We start from the raw sequence: 22,755 nt of genomic DNA, 5'->3' as shown, positions 1-22,755 counted from the left end.
TTGTTGAGTAACATTTATGTCACTTTCTCAATGTCTTAAATTAAATGTCAATGGCTTGGGATTTAATTATGGCCTTTTGGGTGACCTGCAGGAAGGGGAACCATGCCCAGGACCACCTGAAAAGTCACATCATATGTCAGGTGAGTACCACTGAGTCCAAGTTGCCACTTCCTGACATGACGACTGTAGAGATTTGTGGACTTGAATGCTAGTTCTAGGTGTCCTAGAATTCCCAGCCTAATAATCTCTTTACCAATGTTGATTAATGGAAATATCCAGAGCCAGTTCTCTAGACTCTTTCAACTTTCCTCAACAAAAATGAGAAGACAAAGCCCTTACAAGTCATTCTAGACTTTAGATCTTTGCATTTGCATTTCATTTACCCAGGATATGTCTTCAGATTAAGACTGTCTTTTTTAGCTCGGTTGTCAGCTCCTCAGAGGTCTCCCCTGACCACACAAGTTAGAGCAGCCTCCTTCTTCCAGTTGCTATGACATCACCCTCTTTTGTTGTTTCCATAGCACTCAGCACTACCTGATATTATTTCATTTATTTATTCCTTTGCCGGTTTCTTGAGAGTTTACTCTCCACTAGGGTCTTGCGTGTCTTATTTTCTGCTTTATTCCAACATCCAGCACATGATCAGTGTTCAGTGTCTAGATGGAAGAAATTATAGCCACCCATATGCAATACCATAAACTTCAGTTGCTCTTGTTATAACAACACGATGGCTGGTTTTCAGGACACAGTTAGACCATAGGAAAAGAGTCCAGCTCTCCAGTTAGTTGAGCCTATGAGTTAAACTTCTGAATTTTGGGCACATCTCAAGATCTACAAGTGACGACTTAGGTATTGTGGGCTACTCATCCATGAGCCACAGTCTTTTCCCTGGTGCTCTGTACCCCAGGCTCAGAGTGGGAGGTCCAGAGAATCCATCAGTGTCATCAAGACGTGAAAGAAGATGGGCAGGAATTATAACAAAATGCTCTTCGTCCTCCCCTTTGGCAGACTTTGGTTAGGTATGTTGAACAGAGTGAGACAGAGGCCCCGAGGGAAAGGTATGTGGGAGAGGAAAAAAAAAAATCAAAAACCTTAGACCCTGCTCTAGAACTTAACAGAAAAGATTGAAGGAAACTTCTCCAACTCAGAATAACAGCCATGCATTGCAGCTTATGCATTTTGTGCTATGTATTCTAAGAAACATTACAAAAAGTGTTAGGAAACTGGATAAGGATGTGGTCCTGCAAAGGAGAGATGAGGAAAGAGCACCACTGAAAGAAAGCATGAACCACAACGCTTCTGCAGAAATCATTTTCAGATGTTTCTAACTTGACAGCCCCTTCACAACTTCTTCTCTATCTACTTACCTCTTTTTCACCTCACCACCGCTGAGGTCAGCTTTCAATCTGATGAGCTTGCTTAAAGTGGACTACTTTGTAAGAAAAATCTTAACAGTTTCCTCTTGATGTATATACAAAATTAAAGCTGGATGGATTTGTTTAATAATGATGACATCAGAGTTTAGATTTGGAGATCTTAACATGCAGTCATAAAATTTCAGAGCAGGAAATGGAGTCTATATGTGAAAAAAATCATCTCAAGTGCAACTTTCCTTAGTCTATGATCTGCACCTACAGTCTTAATCATCTGATGAGTAGATAAAATACTATCAAGATATCTATACATTATATTTGTAAGGACCCATAGAAGGGTAGGCTGGAACATGGAAGTCTATGTCCCACTGCCCTTGACTGTATCCACAGCATGAAGAAAAGCCAACTGGAAGGAATAAGATGTAGCAACTATATCTGAGAACTGGCATTTCATAAATAATTACTGCTGCCTTTAGTTCTCTGAGAGTTACTGATGAAGATCTTTTCCCCTTAAACCTCTTTTCCCCTTCCCTACTATTATTTATTGTTAGATTCTTGGATCAGTCCTGGGTGTTCTTTGGGAGGAATGATGCTAAAGCTGAGACTCCAGTACTTTGGCCACCTCATGTGAAGAGTTGACTCATTGGAAAAGACTCTGATGCTGGGAGGGATTGGGGGCAGACGGATAAGGGGACGACAGAGGATGAGATGGCTGGATGGCATCACCGACTCAATGGACATGAGTTTGAGTGAACTCCGGGGGTTGGTGATGGACAGGGAGGCCTGGTGTGCTGCAATTCATGCGGTCACAAAGAGTTGGACAGGACTGAGTGACTGAACTGAACTGAGGATTAATAAAATATAGTCTCTGCCCTTAAATGCTCTTAAACTGAATGGGGGCAGGTAGACATGTAAAGAGATAATAATGACCCCTCCTTGGAAATGACCTGATAAACCACTGCACTCTAATGCTAATGACTAGTAGGTAATAGTATAAGCTATTGATTAATATCTTTCAGGGATTTCTGCAACCAAATAGGGGATAGATTCTTAACACATTGAAATTTGTGTAATTTCAAGTGTTTGCATTCTCACTATCATCATCGATCATGGTTCATATTTTAATATAGTGTAAAAACCTGGGAGCATCTAAGCCTCCCAGCAGAGATGCAAAGCAGAAGGGAACTATTTTAAGAGTGGCGGAAAGCTGCTCTACCCCACTCAAAATATTGCCCCTGCCAACATTTTGCTGATGTTCTCAATTCAAACTCTTTATAATGTGGTGTTTTTTTAATAAATGCATAAAGTGGAGCAATAGATCATTTTATGGTATCATCTAGTTACAGATCTACTGAAAACAACGTAGTACAATTTGTGCTCAATCCAGTTTAAATGACTAATCCTGACACTGCCATAATCCTGACACTGTGCCATATCTCCCCCAGCACCGGAAGAAGGGTGGAAAGGAAACGTAGCACAGAGCTATAATCTAAGTAACCCCAGCCTTTAATAGGTATAATATTAAACCATAAGAATCATGATTTCATACTTTAGTACATGCTATAATAATATTAGAATTAGCCCTAGACAGGAATGTATTTCTACTCCCAGCTCTGTTAATTATCTAGCCTCATGGCCTTGGACAAGTCACAAAACTCTCTGACTCTTGCAGTTCTCATCTATAAAAAAGAAGACTATTAGGTTCAGTGAATCCAAGGTCTGATCTATCTCTAATCTTGCAGAGTCACTAATGTCTGTGGAGTACTCGGAACAAAAATATTTTCTGGACCCTCTCTGGACTTATCAGTTAGGTTTTTTTCCTTTTGTATGTCCAAATTGCAGTTTGTTTTTTACTAATATTCGAATGAACTTGACAACTTACCAAATAAATTGTCAGAAAGAGAAAATTCATCTGTGGCAGGTAAGTGGGAGTGTTCAATAAGATTCATTTTTGATCCCATCCAAACTTTTCTATTTGAGAATGTATTACCTTCGTTATGGTGGCCTTCAAAAAAATCCCCTGAAAGGTAAATAAATACATAGAGTGTTGGGGAGGGTGGGCAGATGATTAAGAAAGAGAGGGAGAGACAGAGAATGCTAATTTTAACAAGCACAAAAGATTCCCTTTGTAGACATTTTTTCATAGCTTTTCTTTAGATGTCTTTCCTCGATAATTACCATTTTTACAGTCATTTGGACTTACAAATGTCTAAGATATATGCTTTCAGACTAGATACTCTCTAATTTATCTGGGAAAACACCTTTTGTTTTCACTTGTTTGAGCACTTGGTAGATTTGGGCAAGATATGATATTTTGGATATGTTTATTTTACGTATAGAAAAAACAGAAACAAATATAAAAGCCTTGATTAAAAATGGGATGAAAAAATGATTTACCTTAAATTTTACACTAAAGATGAACAGGTCTTTGCAAGACACAAAAATGATTTCAGATCACTTCCGACCAGAATTTTTCATTTTCTTTTTTTGGCTATACTGTGCAGCCTATAGGATCTTCGTTCACCAACCAGGGATTGAACCCACACCCTCAACAGTGAACGCATAGAGTCTAATCAACTGGACCACCAGGAAATTCCTTGGAATTTTCTTAAGTTGAGTAGGCATCATATTAGCAGATAAAAAATTCAGAAGATGTTCACCCAAGATCTTTATTCTTGCCTTTTAGAGAAAATTTAAGGGGCTTACATTTTCATTCTCATGGTCTACCTTGTCGTGTATTTAATCTAGGGTAAAAGAAGCTATGGCAAGAAGAAAAAAAGTGGTAAATCTCACCCAGATGTCTGAAGTTTCATCCTGAGAAGATGTCCAGAGTATATCCAAGAACCCAAGAGATGCGGTGCTCACTTGTACTCTATTTCCAGTTCTTCCTTCCTTCCTTCCAATACGTCTTCCCCCCTGAAAAAGTAATGAAAAAAGTCGAATAATGAAAAGGTATGTTATCAGAACATTTTTTCCAAGGCCGTTTTCTGAGGATGATTTTTAAACTTTTAATCCTGTCTTTACTAAGAAATCATTTCATTTATGGATAACTACTTATATTTACAACTCAGAAAGAGAATACAGGGGGTTTGTTGGGCAAATATTTATTTCATTAGAACTTCCTTACTATTCATAGCTCTCTGTTTCTTCCTCACTCAGCAAAATGTTCCAGATCAAGCAGAAGTGACAGTTCAAGCAGACATTTGGCTGCAAAGAGTTGGACACGACTGAGCGACTGAACTGAACTGAACTGAACTGAACTGAAGGTAGTTCACCAGACTACATTTGTTGTATGCAGTCATTTATTCATGTTTTCAACAAATATTTATTGAAGAGTTATTTTGAACTAAGCTCTGTGCTGGATCTTTGAAAATGAAATAACAGGAAAAATACCATCCAAAATCTTTTATATCAAGCTTAATGAGGAACAGAGACATTGAAAAACAATCACAGGAATACACAGATGATTACATGTCTTGAAAGCTGCTGATGAATGCAAAGATGAGGATGCTCTAGTGGGGACTCACCTGTATTAGATTCAAGAGGCCTTCTCACCACCCTGAAGTCAGGAAGGAAAGGGGTGTAAAAAGGAGTCAAGATAGGGCAGTAGTTGGAGGAAAATGTGTGGTTTTGAGGGCAATTTTTAAAGACAAGCAATACTAGGTCTCATCTAGAATACACCAGAGAGGTTGAAGAAACAAGAGAAATGATACTCCTGAGAAATGATACTCCTGAGAAATGATACTAGCTGTGTCCACTGTGGGAACGCAGACATACCTGAGTCCATCTGGTAAACCACTGGCCTGGCCCTACCAAAGTCTACTGTCCAATAAGCCAAGGGGCTTGTAGGAGAAAACTCATCCTAAAGTCAGAGGGAACCAGGACCCATGATCTTCACCTCAGTCCTTAGAGGAATGTGTAATCCTCACTGTGGCACAGTGTTTGACCAACCTGTATTAGATTCAAGAGGTCTTCTTGACACTCAGGTAAGAAGGGAGAGGGTTATAAATAAAAATGAGTCTAGAAATACTGAACTGTAAGATAGAACTTCCAAAAGAATGAAACAAGGAGGAGAGAGCTCATCTCACTTCCATCCCCACCTTCAAACAACTCTGCAACATATCATAGTCACAGGAGCTTTGACTCCAAGGGGACTCTGGGCCTTTCTGGGGCATCTGTGAAACAGTGACACCATCTAGGTATCACCATGACCCATGGAAACGTGCCCAGCAGAGGAATTGTGACCACTGGTTGGGCACTGCTTTCCCCCATGAACACATAAAGTAATGGAGAAGCGGCCCGAGTAGACTTGATTATGAACAAACATAAAGAGACCCCAGGGCATTCCTAAAACATCTGCAGGGAGAGGAGGGCTTTGATAAGGAACTATAAGTCCTGAGGAATAAACCAGTAAAAGTTCAGCTGTCACTATCGATGGGACCGCATTCATACTCATAAGCTAGCTGCGTGTGAGTGCTCAGTTGCGTCTGACTCTTTGTGAGCCATGGACTATAGCCCGCCAGGCTCCTCTGTCCACGGGATTTCTCAGGCAAGAATACTGGAGTGCATAGCCTTTCCCTTCTCCAGAGGATCTTCCCAACCCAGGGACTGAACTTGCATCTCATCCTTGGTAGGCTGATTCTTTATCACTGAGCCACCTGGGAAGCCCCTGATTAGCTAACAACAAAAATCTCCCAGAATCCAGATAGTTGACCAAGTCTGCTCAAATCAGTTCTGTTGGTTATGATTTCTGAAGGGAGTTAATACAAAGGAAACTCTAATTTTTGAAATGGTAACATAAGCACATGGCAAGCAATTCAATACTACACTGAAAAATAAGTCTTCCTTGAGTTCTGTCACCCTTTTCCCTTACCAGCCACCAGACCTGGTTTCTTGTGTATCCTTATCATACTGTACCCACTCTTAGCATAAAGGGGCCCATATCTTAAACTGGAGTCTGGCAAACTACTTTCTGTAGGCCAGAGCTGGCCTACCACATGTTTTTGTAAAGCCTGTGAACTAAGAATGGTTTTTACATTTTCAGATAGTTGGGAAAATATCAGAAGAAAGAAATTTCATGACATGAAAATTATATAAAATTCACATTTAAATGTTCATAAACAAAGTTTTATTGGCTCATAGACACATTCATTTGTTTCTGGACAATCTATGGTTTCTTTTTCCCTGCAGTATGACCCACAAAACCAAAATTTACTATCTAGCCCCTTTGTAGGAAAAGATTGTTTCCTCCTGCCTTATATAAAGAATAGAAGAAAAATTTAATCAAAGTAATATCATAGTAAACTATGAATAACTATAATGAGTACCTTGGGGATGTGACCTCACCTAATTTTATACATATCATGATAGTAGACTCTTCCTTGCTTCTTGACAGATCCTTCCTGGGTTTGGCAGCTTTAGTCTTAATTGCTCTGTGATTTAATGAGCACCTTCTGTGTACGACAAAGGTCCATATTATCAAAGCTATGGTTTTTCCAGTAGTCATGTATGGATGTGAGAGCTGGACCATAAAGAAGACTGAGTGCCAAAGAAATTATACTTTCAAACTGTGGTGCTGGAGAAGACTCTTGAGAGTCCCTTGGACAGCAAGATCAAACCAGCCAATCCTAAAGAAAATTAACCCTGAATATTTATTGGAAGGACTGACCCTGCAGTTGAAGCTCCAATACTTCAGCCACTTATGCAAAGAGCTGACTCATTTGAAAAGACCCTGATGCTGGGAAAGATTGAGGGCAGGAGGAGAAGGGGGTGACAGAAGATAAGATGGTTTGATGGAATCATCAACTAAATGGACATGAGTTTGAGCAAACTCTGGGAGATAGTGAAGGACAGGGAAGCCTGGTGTGCTGCAGTCCATGGGGTCACAAAGAGCCAGACACAACTGAGGGACCAAACAACAAAAACTACATCTGAAGCACTTGGCAAATGTTTTCACATATGTTATTTCTTTAATGAGGGTTACATCTGTGTCTTCCTTTTTCTAATACTCTTCCCTTTCTTTGCAGGAATTGCTTCACAATAGGAAAATAACTCCCTGGAAGATGTAAGAAAGATCGTAGCTCTGGAGTCTTTTTTCCTCCTTGATTTCTCCCTTCCGTACAAAGAATCCTTTTATAGGTTGAGAATAAGAAAATGAATATTCTCTACCTAAGTGATCTTTGAATTTTGCTTGTTTACCCCTCAAAAATGAAGTTTTAAAAAACAATACGTTCCCACAACACATTTTTAGGTTGGAATCTAAAGTTTTTTACTAAAATATAAACTAGTTCAAAAACTGTAATTGCTGATATATTGCAAAAATTGACATTTTTACATGTTATTACATTGCTTAAATCTCTTCAATTAAATATGAATACCACAGCAACTTAATAATCTTCTTCATCATTCTAAGAAATATAAGGAAATGTTCTTTAAATTTCGGGAAAAAAGTTTAATCATCCCTGTGCTTTTTTGAGTTCCTATTGCATTCCACTACACTGAAGAATTTTATCCTAACATATGGTTGAATGTCTATTACTGAATATTCTATCATATTTTCTATAACTAAATTTTGCATACAAATTTGGATTTAAAAATTTTCTAATGGATTCAATTTTTTAAATGTTTAGACAAATTTTTTTCCGGATTAAGTTTTTTTTACTAGCTATTAATAATTGGTGCTTAGTAGACTTTCTCTACAAATAGGGTGGCTCACCCTCTGTGTTCCAGAGCACAAGTGGAGACACCCATCTGGTGTGGAGGAAAGAGCATGCAGATGAGAAAGGAAGACGGCACTGTTGGGTAACAGCCAGAGCCAGCACTGGCAAAGCACACACATCAGGGGAAGAACACCTTCTTAGAAATGCAGGTGAAGGTTCTGGTTAAATAATGAACTTTGAACAACTGCAGAGAGAGCACCTAAGCATCTCTGAAGTTAGTAATAAAATCCCTGCTAACAGAAAGCCATCCTTTCTATTCAGGTGAATTCATGTATGTATCAACACACAAAACATTAAGTTTGGAATCGCAGCAGATAAAGAAAAATACCTTCTCCAGCTTCATGCACTATTTTCCTGAAAAGCTGTTACAATTTATTTTTCAAATGAAAGCATTTTTAAAATAAAGAGGTCATTGCCGAAAATTCAGACAATAGAGAAAAGTATTTACAAAATGCTAAGTGACATTTTATAATTTTGCTCCAATTTACACTTGTACCAGCAGTGGATCTGGGTGTCTGTCTCATCACACCTTCAATGGCATTACTTACTCCCACTTCAAACATTCTTTTCTAATTTGCCAGTGACAAATCCTATCTCACTGTATTGAATTATATTTCCTTGAATATGAGGAAATTGAAAAGAAATTTATTTTATATCTTTATTGTCTGTATGCGATAGATATTTTTTATGTCCTTTGCACCTTTCTATGGAAGTTTGCTTTTTTTATTGACTTAGAGGAGTTCTTTGTATATTGAGTGTACTAGCATTCTGGTATACTTATTACAAACATTTCCATTTGTCTTTTAAATATCTTTACTTGAAAAGATTTGCACTGTATGTAGTTAAATATATTAGATTTTTTAAAAGCTTTTTAGTTTTAGTTTTTGGTACAGGGTGATTTTCCTGAGAATTGCTTGCTGACTACTTTTTCCTTTCCCATTGATTTATAATTTTTCTTTTATTGAGCCTGAATTTAGTTTCCCATTGATCATATAGTTACATCTATATCAAGATCATCCTTTCCTATTATTGTTCATTTGTTTTCAACCTTTTCTAAGATATTCTTACCTTCTTACTTTCTATGATAAATTATCACATCTTGTATACATTCTTTAAGAAAAGTTTCTTTGAGAGTTTGATATGGTACCAAACCTATATATTTAAGGTAGGGAGATTTATATCTTTGTAATAGTCAGTTTTGTCTTTCAGGGGCAAGTTGTGGCTTCATTTATTCAAACATGCTTTTATAACTCTCAATTTTGTAGATTTTCTTTCATGTATGTCCCAACTTCTCCAAGAATGCATCTCCTATCATTTATCTTCCCTGCTTCATGTGGTCATTAATGATTTAACTTCATCTGTCGTCTTCTCCACTATATTGTAAACTCCTAGCAGGCAGGAACCATAGCTATGCTCCTTCTGTATCCCCTCTCACAGCTAGCTGAGTTATGCATACACAGAAATAATATCTGTGGTCCAAGACAGACATCAAGAGGGATGAAACATGAGAAGATTAGAATGAGGAGGGAAGGAATAGGAGTTTTGAATTAGCAGAGAGAAACTATTATATACAGGAGGGAAAAACAACAGGTCCTACTGTATAACACAGGCTTTCCTTGTGGCTCAGCTGGTAAAGAATCTGCCTGCAATGCAGGAGACCGGGGTTCAATCCCTGGGTTGAAAAGATCCCCTGGAGAAGGAAAAGGCTAGCCACTCCAGTCTTCTGGCCTGGAGAATTCCATGGACTGTATAGTTCATGGGGTTGCAAAGAGTTGGACATGACTGAGCGACTTTAACTTCATTGTATAACACAGTGAACTGTATTCAATATCCTGTGACAAACCATAATGGTAAAGAATATGAAAAAGAACATATTGAACATGTGTATATGTCTGTGTGTATAACTGAGTCACTTTGCTATACAGAAGACATTAACACAACACTGTAAATCAACTGCGTGTGTGTTCAGCCATTCAGTCACGTCTGACGCCTTGTGACCCTGTGGCCTATAGCCTACCAGGCTCCTCTTTTCATGGGATTCTTCAGGCAAGAATGTTGGAGTGGGTTGCCATTTCCTCCACCAGGAGATCTTCCTGACCCAGCGATCAAAAAAAGAAAAAGAAGGAGACGAGAATGGAGAACCAGTGCTGACCTTTCATAGCTTCATCCATAACCTGCAACTATTCGCTTAACACTCTGCCCCATTATACACCCTCAGCTGAATGTTTAAGAATCTAAATGATAGAACTGAAATAAAGATTATAAGGCAATCTTTCATAAATGTCCATATATAGAGAAAGTGACAGGCACAAATTTGACTGCATTGTTTCCAACAGTAAAAAAATGAATAAAACTGGAAACATTAATAAATGTCCATTAACGAGAGAATGAGTACAATAAAGAAATAGTATATGCATAGTGCTATAAGTATATTTGTAAGTGTTATACAGCATTTAAATGAACGGACTAAGTGTTCATATGGATAAACTGAGTAACTTCATATTGAGGAAAAGAATCAGGTTGCAAAGTAATACATGCGGTTTGATATAATGTATGTATGTTTAAAGATATGCAAAACAATGCTACATATTAATCCTGATATCCTAATGCAAGGGTCAGCAAATATGATCCCCAGGCCAAATCTAGCTTGCCCAGAACTAAACATGCCTTTTTGTTTACATATTGCCTATGGCTGTTTTCACACCACAGTGACAGAGTTTAAGTAGTTGCGACACAATTGCAGGTGGTCTGCAAAGCCTAAAATAGTCACTCTCTGGTCTTTACAGGAAAAGTTCCTGATCCCTGTCTAACCTGTAGAGACAAGCCTGGAAGTGTTGAATGCACATTCAGGATGTGGTCAGAATGACTGGATGGATACATAGGGAATTTCAAAGCATCTTTAATTCTCCCCTTAAGCTAGGGGCTAAATACAAGAAAGCTGATGATGTTATTCAATGTTCTCCATGTTGGAAATATTTCATAATTAAAAACCATGAATGAAATTATATATGTGAAGAACTTCTTCATCTATAAAGATATGCAAACTCATACAGAAATTCTCTCTTACACGCTCTTAAACATACAAACACACACACATTCTTGAGGCTTTGAGGAGGAAGTAATTCCTAACTATAAAATGTTGGGGACTTTTAACTGTGGTCAACGAGGTGCTATTGGAAATTTTGACGGCACAATAAAATCTACGTTCAAGAAGATTACTCTTATGAGAAAGCAGGACAGGGGAACAAGCAGTGAAAGAAGAAAAATTCAGGAAATTCTCATTCCGGAAGTGAGATGATTAGGTGCAAAGCAGGGTGGTTTCTGTAAAGATGGAAAGGAAGTGACTTGAGTACAGTTTACAAAGAGGAGGAGGAAGAAGAGAAAGCAGGCTGATGATACAAAGTTTAAGACTTTGGTACTGGTGGAAGCAGGGACAAAATGTTTATTTTACTTTATGTTTATTTGTACTATGATGTAATGTAAACCTTAACTTAAGGACCCAGGAATCATTTCAGAAGTGGTAAGCACTATTTGTTTTTAAAGTGATAAGACACAGAGTGACTGGTAGCTTGGACTCCTACTTTCTGGTTATCGGTTTGTACTTGTTTAGATAGTGTGTGTCACAGGGAGTTCATGGTGGATGGAGCTTCTCTGATTTAGCACAAACCATTTGGAAGAGACCTTGGAAAGACCTTGCTCCAATTAAACGGCCTTGACTCTGATTTAGAAGAATCTCAGCTCTCAGAATATGAAGATAAAAAACCAGTTTCTTGTGCTGGTTCCCCATGAACTCTCCACACCCAACATCACCCTTCTCAGTGACGTTTTTCTCAGATAAACCCAGTTGCTGGTGGTAAAGCATACACTTTGTGGGATATCTATGTAGTTCATTCATAAAGGGCAATAAAAAATAAACTTTTTCTAGCCATCATGATTTCATGCTCAGCAGAAGTCCTGGATTCAGCCCAAGGCTGGAAGAATGTTCCTAAGAGAAAAGAGAAAGGAGTTCTAGAAGAAAAGGTTTTATCTCACAGGGGATTTGGTTTTCCCAGAAGTGATCAAACCAAAGTAATTCTTTCCAGGGCCAAAATACAGACTTAGAAAAACAAATCCTTTCCATTTGGGGCAGAATGGATACTTGTAGATGTATGGTTAGAGTCCCTTTACTGTTCAACTGAAATGACCACAACATTGTTAACTGACTATGCTCTAACACAAAATAAAAAGTTTTTAAGAAAAAAACAAACAAAAAACCAAACAGTTCTCATGGGGAAAAAAAGGGAAAAGAGAATAGATCCTTTCCGAAGTTGAGATTTAAAGGACAATGTGTGGCCATTGTGATCACATTATTCTGAGAGTAGTGCTCTGTAAGAACTGGATGACCTTTATTGCTATCACAGTAACCTTTACATCTTTTGTGAAAATAGATTAAAATAATATCTACTATTTTATGAGTACTTATTATGCGGCAGCTTTCATGCTATGTTATCTCATTTGATCTGTAATAAACCAAGTAGGTAATAATATATACACTTAATAAATGAGAAAACTGAAGCTCAAAGAGATTAAGCAAACTTTCCAAGGTCACGCCACTTGTAAGAACCAGAGTGGGGATGTAAACCCACCATCTAACTCTAAATTCATGTTTTCTCATGCGACTCTCCCACTGAGACTGTCATTAACTACTCACCAGTGCTCAGTGAGGGTGATCTGGCACTTCTGCAAGGTCAGTTCTGCCTAAAACATTTCAACATTAGCTGTTTATATGCACAATTAAGTAAGCCTCTACAAAGTTTGCCTGTCATATTATTTTGCCTCTTTTCAAACTTCTTTGCTGTTTCTAAAGTCTTCATTTAGGGACTTCCTGGTGATCCAGTGGCTAAGACTCTGAGCTCCCAATGCAGAGGGCCTGGGTTCAATCCCTGATCAAGGAACTAGATCCCACATGCTGCAACAAAGAGTTGTACGTCACAAATAAAGATCCTGCATGCCACAACTAAGACTCAGCACAGTCAAATAGATAAATAAACAAAAAATAAATACGCTTTTAAACAATAAAAAATAAAGTCACCATGTAAAGGTACACTTCCTTCAGGTGCTGTACAATAAAAATATTTTTGAGTCAACCAGACCTCTACTTCTGAGCTTCTGTGCTTTGGAGGTTATACAATAGGGCTCAAAGAGTGACTGACCTTTATTTTCAACTAAGTGTAAAAGAGGCACCTGGAATAAAGGCCCCCAGGGCCATGAACTTGAGAGTCAGGACTCTAAATTTTGTACCCTAAGCATCTCATTTGTCTTATTCTAGTTCTAGGCCTCCTTTTCAACCTTGACCAGGACTGATCTCCAGCAAACTATCATAGCACTGGGTACCTCTTGGAGCATGCCTCCAGTTGTAATCCTCCCTTTCTTTTTGTGGTGATTTGGCTGTCGGTCACCCCACTGGGGGCTTCCCAGGTGGTACTAGTGGTAAAGAGCCTGCCTACCAATGCAGGAGCTGGAAGAGATTTGGGTTTGATCCCTGGGTAGAGAAGATCCTCTTCCTGGAGGAGGGCATGACAACCACTCCAATATTCTTGCCTGGGGAACCCCATGGACAGAGGAGCCTGGCGGGCTACTGTCCCTAGGGTTGCAAAGAGGCAGACATGACTGAAGCAACTTAGCATGCATGCTCACACACACCCCTACTGGACCATCAGCTCTAGGAGAGCTCACTCTGGATCTCCAGTCCCTAGCCTGTGGCCAAGTACACATTAGATACACAATTAATTATTTGTTGACTGATGAGCAGATGAATAAGTGAACTAAACACATAGACAATAAATGAATAATATATCTCACCAGATAACCATTTTTCGAATCAGTCTTATTTTGGCCACAGAATCAACAGTAAATACAGGTGTAGGATAACAACACATGCAAGAGCTGAAGAAGGACTTTTTTTTCAGTCACACAAAAAACCTGACAACTAAGGCTGCTTCCCCACAATGTAGTCTTAATTAGTGGTGCAAAAATCCATTCTTGTTGGAAATCTCTTAAGCAGTGATCCCCTACATTTTATACATGGACTGACCACCCCAGGAAATAATTTTAATCATCCTCCCAAAGCTTACTTAGTTAATTTCTCTTCCTTGAGAGCTACCAGGAATAGTTTTTGGTCTACTTAACATTCATTCAGTAGGCTGCAGTCCATGGGGTCGAGAAGAGTCAGACACGACTAAGTGACTTCACTTTTACTTTTCACTTTCATGCATTGGAGAAGGAAATGGCAACCCACTCCAGTGTTCTTGCTTGGAGAATCCCAGGGATAGGGGAGCCTGGTGGGCTGCCATCTATGGGGTTGCACAGAGTTGGACACGGCTGACACGACTTATTAGCAGCAGCAGCAACATTCATTCTTAATAGTCAGGGGAGTTTCTTCCCATTATCTGCTATAGTCAAAATGGTCAAGATGATGGAGAAAGTTACTCTTTCTCCATGACTGACTTGTCTTCTTCTTTTCAAATAGTTCATTAGATCTTCTGAAATTTTATGACTATTACTTTTTAAATCAATTTATTTGTAATTAGAGGATAATTGCTTTATACTACTATGTTGGTTTCTGCCTGCCATATATCAGCATGAATCAGCCATAGGTATACGTATGGCCCCTCTCTTGAAACTCCCTCTCACTTCCCACCTCATCCCACCTATTATTTACATAAATCATTCGTTATTTGTAAAAGTGGCCACCTCGGCCTCTCATATTCCATATGCTCTTTTGCAATGAGGGTTTGCCACTACACATCAATAGGTGAAGGCTATTTCCACAGCCCTTGAACCTGAACTGGTCTGGTAACTTCCTTGATCAGTAGAATGGTGGAAGTGATGTTGTGAGACTTCTGAGCTTGCCCTTAAGAGGCATTTACGCTTCTGTTCCCTTAGTCTAAGAATGCTGCCGGGAAGCTGTCACATTATTTGTAGATGCCCCAGATATAAAACCTAACGGAGACAGAACTCAGCTATCCAAGCTGTCACACTTGACAGTCACACCAGGACACCAGACCTGTGTGAGGCCATCTTGGACCTTCTGATTGTCTATCAGAAAAAGTCACTTGAGTGAGCCCAGGCAAAACTATCAGAGGAACTGCTCCTCTGACTCACAGAAATATGGGAATTAAGTCACTAAGCTTTGGGGTAGTTGTTACGAAGAAATAAATAACTGCTATAGAACTGGTACTTAGAAGGGGGATGATTTTTTTTTTTAAGAGGCTAAACAAATGGCTCTGGCTTTGGGATTGGGAGGTGGACAGAGCCTGAAAGGGCAGTGGGGAAACTGGTAGAAATCGGAAGAATGGGGAGGAATTACTATAGGAAGTTGAAAAATGAATAGGTCATAGTTTGCAGTCTCTTCCTCTCTCTCTCTCACACACTCACACATACACACACACACACACACACACACACACATGGGCAAAACTGTTCAACTTGGAAGATACACAGTTTCCTAATGAACCTGTGGGTTTTTGTTTGTTTCGCTCTGGTTTGCTTTCAGGAGTGGCAGAGCCTTTTCCCCACTGACCTCCAAGTACCTCTGTGGATCCCTTTGGGATTAAGGAGAACTCCAAATAGTAAGGTGAAGGTGTCAAGAGGTGTTTTTAGCTGTGAATGATAGGTACATGAAGACAGAGATGAATTGGGAAGGAGCTATTCGTTTTAAGCAGGATTTGAAGTGACAGCACAGTACAGCATTTGGGGCTTCCCTGGTGGCTCAGTGGTAAGAATCTGCCTGCCAGTGTAGGAGATCCAGGTTCGATCCTTGGGTCGGGAAGACATCCTGCAGGCACGCATGGCTATCCATGCCAGTATTCTGGCCTGGAGAATCCTATGGACAGAGGAGCCTAGCAGGCTATAGTCCATAGGGTCACAGAGAGTCAAACACAACTGAAGCAACTTAGCATGCGAGAGGTCCAGGATGTGCTGGATTGATAAACAAGACTATTGTACACTTTTGTTCTTCCATATGATGTAAGAGTCTCAAAATAAATGATTCCACAGTAAATATCAAATCATGGATGTGGCTATAAGATCCTTTGCCGAGAGCTCAAAAAACATAAGGAGGTGCCTAAGAGACCCTCACATCCAGGTAAAAGAGCTTCTAAGAATTCCAGGGCATTATCTCACAACATTATTTCATAGTAGCTTGACGTGTCCAAAGTAGAAAGAAGTTTGTCTCAAAAAATTATGGAGGTAAGTTTTCAGGCATGGAGTAAGTCCCCAAAAGACTAATAAGAAATCCACAAAGTGCTTTAGCAAATAGGTGTCATGAGAGCAATGCCATCTTAAATCAAAAGCTAACTCTGCAATTCTTAGAAATAAGTAAAGCCCCACCAATGAATGAGCTGTTTTGATGACTTGCTCTGACTGACAGAATTGTTGTACTTCTGAAGGTAAACCTCAAGAGAACCTTGTTACTTCCACTTTCATCCTCTTGGGATGTTGTCCTGAGACCCCATGCCATGAAGAAGCCAGGAATGAAATGCTCCAGGACAGTGACACTGGGTCATTTCAATTATCCCAGTCAACAGCCTTCATCAAGGCCCCATTCATGAGAATGAGACCTAGCTGACCCTCCAGTTGATATGTTACCTGATTGAGCTCAGGAAAAACCAGCAAACAGCCACCTAGTCAGCTCACAAAATTATAAGAAATAATAAGTTATTATCTTCTTAAGCCATTAAGTTGTGCAGTAGCTTGTTATATAGTACTAGATAACTGATACAGTCTCCCAAAATGAACAGTATGGCATGTTGTCTTTTATTTTACTGGGTCTAAAAAAGAGACCCCTTGCTTAAAAAAACTACATTTTCTCTTTTAAAGTGGCATTTCAATGTCCACTTCCAATATCAATGCCAAGGGAATTCATTCACTCACATATTTATTCATTCAATATACATTTATTGACTCTGTGTCAGGCATTGAACAGATACAGGAAAAAAACAAAAATCGTGATCCTTCAAGAGGCTTAGTGGAAAAGCCAGATAAGGACAACAACCCAATCAAAATGGTATGGGGACTGCTATAATAGAGGTAAGGACAAGTCCCTTCAGGAGCACAAGCAAAGGCTTCACTCATTCTGTACTCATTAATTGTTCACCAGGTACGAGGTTTTGATCTCGGTCTTGGAAATAGAATGATGGATGAGAGAATAAAAAAATAAATCCTGATAATTTGCAAGTAAACAAGTAGTAAGGTTTCCAATGATGATAACAAGGAAATAAAGGAGATAAGGGATAGAGTGGTGTGCATGCATGCATGCTAAGTCATTAAGTCATGTCTGACTCTTTGCGACCCCATGGACTGTAGGCCACCAGGGATTCTCCAGGCAAGAATACTAGAGTGGTTGCCATGCCCTCCTCCAGGGATCTTCCACATCTCAGGGATCGAACCTGAGTCTCTCAGATCTCCTGTACTGGCAGGCAGTTTCTTTACGACGAGCTCCATCTGGGAACTAGGCACTATTTTAGAGAGGGTGATCCTAGAAAAGCTCTCTAGAGAGTGGACATTCGAACTGAGATGTGGACGACAGGAAGAAGTAAGCCAAAAAAGGCGGAAATCAGTCCAGGCAGAGTGTTCAGCAAGTGCTAAGGACCTTGGCTTGGGGCGCTGGAGGAACAGTGAAAGCCCAGTGAGGTTGGAGATGAGTAAGCAAAGGGGCAGTGCAGGAGATGAGGTCTGAGAGTAAGCACCTCTCTATGGCCTGTTGACTATGATAAGGAGTTCAAATTTATTCTAAGTGGGAGTCTGACTGACATTAAGCATGGATGTGACTAGGAGAAAAAGAAAGTCTTTTTGAGGGTGGGGGGCTGGTTCGTGAATTTAATCTCCAAGAAGTAGGCACTAAACTAAGCGGAAGGCATGCAGAGGGGATGGCCATAGGAGGAAAACAGCAGGCTGTCTTCTAAGCAGCCGTATATTGTCCTCATGCTGTAGTGAGTGGACTCAGCTCAAACCAGTGGAGAAAGGTGGCCTATTCAAGACCCAATAGCCAGAAAAATGATGATTCCTTTGGGGCAAAAAATTAAAAAGTCCTATCTTATATCATTTTAAGTCTCAGGTGGATTAAAGACTTTTAAAATGATAAACATTATTGGGATAAAAACACATTTGTGATCTTTATTAAATTCATAAACATTGGGAAAAAAAGACTTATTGAACAAGAAACAAATAGGAAAAGAATCAATTTGACTACATTAAAATCAAGAAGACAGAAATCAAGACACCATAAACAAAGCTAAATATATGAAATAAACTGGGAGAAAATGTTTACCACATAAATAATGGCCAAAAATTAGTATAAACAACATATTAATAACTTCTGTAAATAAAAACAGAAAAGATAAACAACTCAAGGAAGAAACTGGCAAAGGATACAAAGAGGAAATTCACCAAAAGGGAAATACAAGTGGTTGATGAACATACAAAAACATCTGAAGCTAGTTATTAATTAGAAGAATGCAAACTAATACAACTAGATACCATTTCCACCATTGAATTATCAACGCTTTTTTGTCTAATAATACTAAAAGTTGAAGAAGATGTGTGGAAATACACATTCTCACACACTGCTAGTGGGGGCATAGTTGTTATGTCTTTTTGAAGGACTCTTTAGCAGTATATTCTGAAAAATAAAAGTACAATTCTAATTCTTAGGTATCTTCCCTGGATAAAACTTTGTACAGGTACTCAAGAATGTTCACTCTAGCACTGCTTCTATTTAAAATAGGAACTGAAATATCAAAGCTTTATTTGGACTTTTATCCAGAAAAATTAAAATTAATAAAACTTTATATTTACACCTATTAATTTTGGTCACCAGAACTCTGTTGTCATTCTTAGACCTAACAAAGAGAAAACATATTTTTCCGGTACAATACTTTCTTTCTTATACAATACTTCCCTTGGCAATCAAGCTGCATTATGTTGGCATTGAACTGAAACAAGTTTGCAAAGAAGAGAAAAAGAAGAGCAGACATTCCTTTATTGCCCAAATTGGAAAGGGGCAAACTAAAGGAGAAAATAACTCACTGTGGAGGGCAAGGTGTCTAGGGGACTGCAGATTGGGATGAAAGAACAGAGAGGTAGGAGAAGAGAGGAGGGTGGATATTTTTAGGTATTGATGACTTTTGCCTCCCCTGCAGCTGGGTGACTGAGGATACATAGAGTGATGCCTCGTACATTTCCACTGGTAGAAAACATAACAGCAACAAGAAATACCTGGGAAGAAAAAAACTCTTCCCATTTCTTTTAGCCCCTTCATGATGTATGTTGCTAAGATTTAAGAGAAAAATGGGACTGAACAAAATGAAGGAAAAACACCCCCTATCAAGAAAAGAACATGAACCTTCATTCTTTTCTTTATCCACAAACCTAATGACAATGCAAGTCTCTCAAAACCTATCACAAGGTGATATGTATTCTCCTGGTGTTCATAACCTGAGGTTTCTGTGAAACACAGCAGTTCTGAGTGCCTTTTGAAAGTCCCTGATCACAACACCAGGGAGGGTTCACTGAATCTTTAATTAAGATGACAATAACTGAGGTGTCCAGTCAGCTCTCCTAAACTGACCTTTGGGTTAAAGCAAGTAGTGCTAATAACTTGCCACTTGCCCTGCTTGAGCGTAGTTATTAGAAAATGCCCTAAGAAGTTTTAGTAATCTTCACAATTGTGCTAGGTCTTAACAAATCACCCCTGTCGAGATGAAACATTTGTGGTCTGGTCCACCTGCTTTCCTCTCATCATTCCAGATTTCAAATTCTCCCAACCTCCAACAATACCGAGGTAGCAAGAAGAGACCTTCTGAGTTAAAAAGACTTGCCCGTCCTGTTACTTCCTAACTGTGTGATTGCAGACAGGTGACTTGTTCCCTTTGAGCCTCAGTTTTCTCATCAGTAAAATGAGTATAAGAACTTCCATTCAGGGTTATTGTGAGAAGGAAACAGGAAATTTAGACAAAGCCTCTGACATGTGTACACACTCTTGCACACAAAGTTCTTTTCTTTTACTTCCAAATACAACGACTGGGTGTTCCACCACCATGTGGCCAGATTTTGGAGGTGTGGAAATAAAAAGAAGGACAGGGATTACATTACTTTGCTTCTCCAACTGGTGGGGAGAGGGCAGAGGTGTGTGGTGCAAAACAATGCTGCAAAGCCTGATGAAGGGTCTCAGGATGAAAGCATCATCCCTGGCCAGTATTTTATCAGCTAACTTGAGTTGCATCAGCCATATTGCAACATTCTCAGCAAAACAGAAAAGTCCACGGTGCAAATGGCACAGGTCCACAATTTGGAGGGCGGGGGAGACTCAGAGACAAAGGTGTCTATCATTTTATAAAAATCACACTAAAAACCTGGTATTAGCTGTCTCTATTCCCCTTGTTGATACTGCTGAGGTGGTTCTAAGGCCGCATCAGTGACATCATCAGATTTCTTTAAAGCTCAGGTGAGTTTCTCAGACCAAGGATCCAGCATGAGTCTTTTGCATCCCTTTCCCCAGCCCCTCCCTTCTAAACAAAAACTCAGTTGAGAGAAATATGACCCAGGCTTCACTCACAGTTTCCTAATTCCCTATGGCAACATGTAGAGAAGGAGATGCTTTATCTGCAGATTCAGACCTTGGAAAATTTTAGTAATAAAGTTCTTCCTAATATTTTCCATCTTATTTTAATATTTCCATCTGATACTAATATGAGAAATGGAAACCAATAGAAAAGTTTGCAGTAGGACTCAAAACAGAAAGCTTTTGAAACCTACTCTTCTCCTAGGGAAAACTTTCAGTCAAGCATAACTTAAATATCATTCAAGTCCTAGATCTGAAATCTTCTGACATTAGTAATATTCCCCAACTTGCATTAAGATTTGATAAATCACAGCACATTATACAGACGAGATTGCCTACAGAATCAGAACAGAGACACTTCTGAAATTTACAGTCTCCAGTGATTCTCTTGGGTGATCACAATGTTGAAAAGATATTCCAAAATAATTTTTCAGTAAGAAAAGCAATTTACTTTTTAATAAAGTACTACCCATTGACTTCTGCTTCTTTGTTTTGAAGAATTTTTTTTTCTTTTTTAGAAACCATCATGATCTCACATCAAATTCTACCAACTGAGAATTCATTCATTGACCAAACTTACTGATGCTAAAGAGAAACTTTCAATGACAACGTCCCCACACCCAGAGGAATCAGGTACTCACTGAGATTGTCTTAGGCTGGAGGTCAACTTTCAAAGCCCTGGGAGGATTCTGAGTCCAATCTTCCTCTCCAAAATGCAGTGGTTTTGCTACAAATGCTCAGGATCTGATTTTGCATTGGGGCAAGTCCAGGAGACAGTGGGGTGAGGAGGAGGGAGTTCCAGCAGGAGCCGGGGCCAGTCACGGGCGGCCTTCCCGCCTAGCAGCAGCATCTCTGCCTTGGCTCTGTGCCTCATGGACAGAGATTAGTCATTAACAATCCTTTCCCTGCTAAATGATATAAACAGAGAAAGGAACCTTGGGACATGCTCGAGATTCCCAGGACAAACTCCCAAAGCCCCTGGATGGGGACTGTAACAAAGCGGAGGCACGCCCTGACGCCTTTGAAAACGCTTCTCCACAGGCTGTGTTTTAAGGGTCCCAGGTACCCCGATTTTTGCACACAACATCTAAAACTGAATTGTCATATTCACTCTCTCTCTCCAACTGCTTTCAATAGCTCTACCACCTACAAGGGACTGGAGTTAGCAACTCTGAACCTTTTCGACTCTCCCTCTCCCAGGCTTTCTGTATCAAGAAGTAACAGATTAATGCAGATTTCCTCTTTCTAATGTCTCCTATTTCCAACCCACTGTGCTCCTCTGCTGATTCAGGCCTACCACCACTTCCCTTTTGAACAGTGTTGCTTGGCCTCTATCTCTTCTAACTCTTCTCTTCTGGTTTCTGAATTGCACAGCAGCGTAAATTGTGGGGCCCTGCTGAGATACCTACTCATCTGCCACAACCTCAGGAAAGACACTCAGCATTTCTGAGTCTTGGTTTCCTTGTCTATGAAATGAGGATGGTGTAACTGTCCTATGTGTGGTGGTGAGAATTACATGCATAGTTTAAAATGCATACAATGTTTATAAAAGTGCCTGACAGAGAGGAAGCACCCAATACATTTTGTTGTTGTTATTCAGTCGCTCAGTCATGTCCAACTCTGCGACCCCATGGACTGCACCATGCCAGGTTTCCCTGTCTTTCACCATCTCCCAGAGCTTACTCAAACTCACGTCATGGAGTTGGTGATGCCATCCAACCATCTTGTCCTCTGTTGTCCACTTCTCCTGCCTTCAATCTTTCCCAGGATCAATCTTCTCTAATGAGTTGGCTCTTTGCATCAGATGGTCAAAGTAATGGAGCTTCAACTTCAGCATCAGTTTTTCCAATGAATATTCAGGGTTGATTTCCTTTAGGACTGACTGGTTTGATCTCCATGCAGTCCAGGGGACTCTCAAGAGTCTTATCCAATACCACAGGTCAAAAGCATCAATTCTTCAGCACTTAGCTTTCTTTATAGCCCAACTCTCACATCCATACACGACTACTGGAAAAACCATAGCCTTGACCAGATGGACCTTTGTTGGCAAAGCAATGTCTCT

At 39.6% G+C, this 22,755-nt stretch overlaps 1 protein-coding gene across 2 annotated transcripts in view; it reads right to left on the bottom strand.

The window, feature by feature from the left end:
* The window catches only part of NR1H4 (nuclear receptor subfamily 1 group H member 4), an 80,052-nt gene extending 58,611 nt beyond the window's left edge, over positions 1-21,441 (bottom strand). For both annotated transcript variants that reach the window (XM_018048151.1, XM_018048152.1), the window contains exons 1-3: positions 21,335-21,441; positions 4,167-4,289; positions 3,256-3,393 (exon numbers count right to left, since the gene is read on the bottom strand). In XM_018048151.1, coding sequence (XP_017903640.1) covers positions 3,256-3,334 — 79 coding nt within the window. In that variant the 5' untranslated portion in view covers positions 3,335-3,393; positions 4,167-4,289; positions 21,335-21,441. The remainder of the gene's footprint in view (positions 1-3,255; positions 3,394-4,166; positions 4,290-21,334) is intronic.

Source organism: Capra hircus, chromosome 5 (assembly GCF_001704415.2).
Source record: "Capra hircus breed San Clemente chromosome 5, ASM170441v1, whole genome shotgun sequence".
NCBI classification, from domain to species: Eukaryota; Metazoa; Chordata; class Mammalia; order Artiodactyla; family Bovidae; genus Capra; species Capra hircus.
Note: the sequence above shows the minus strand (reverse complement) of the source record. Positions and strands in the feature narration are given on the sequence as shown.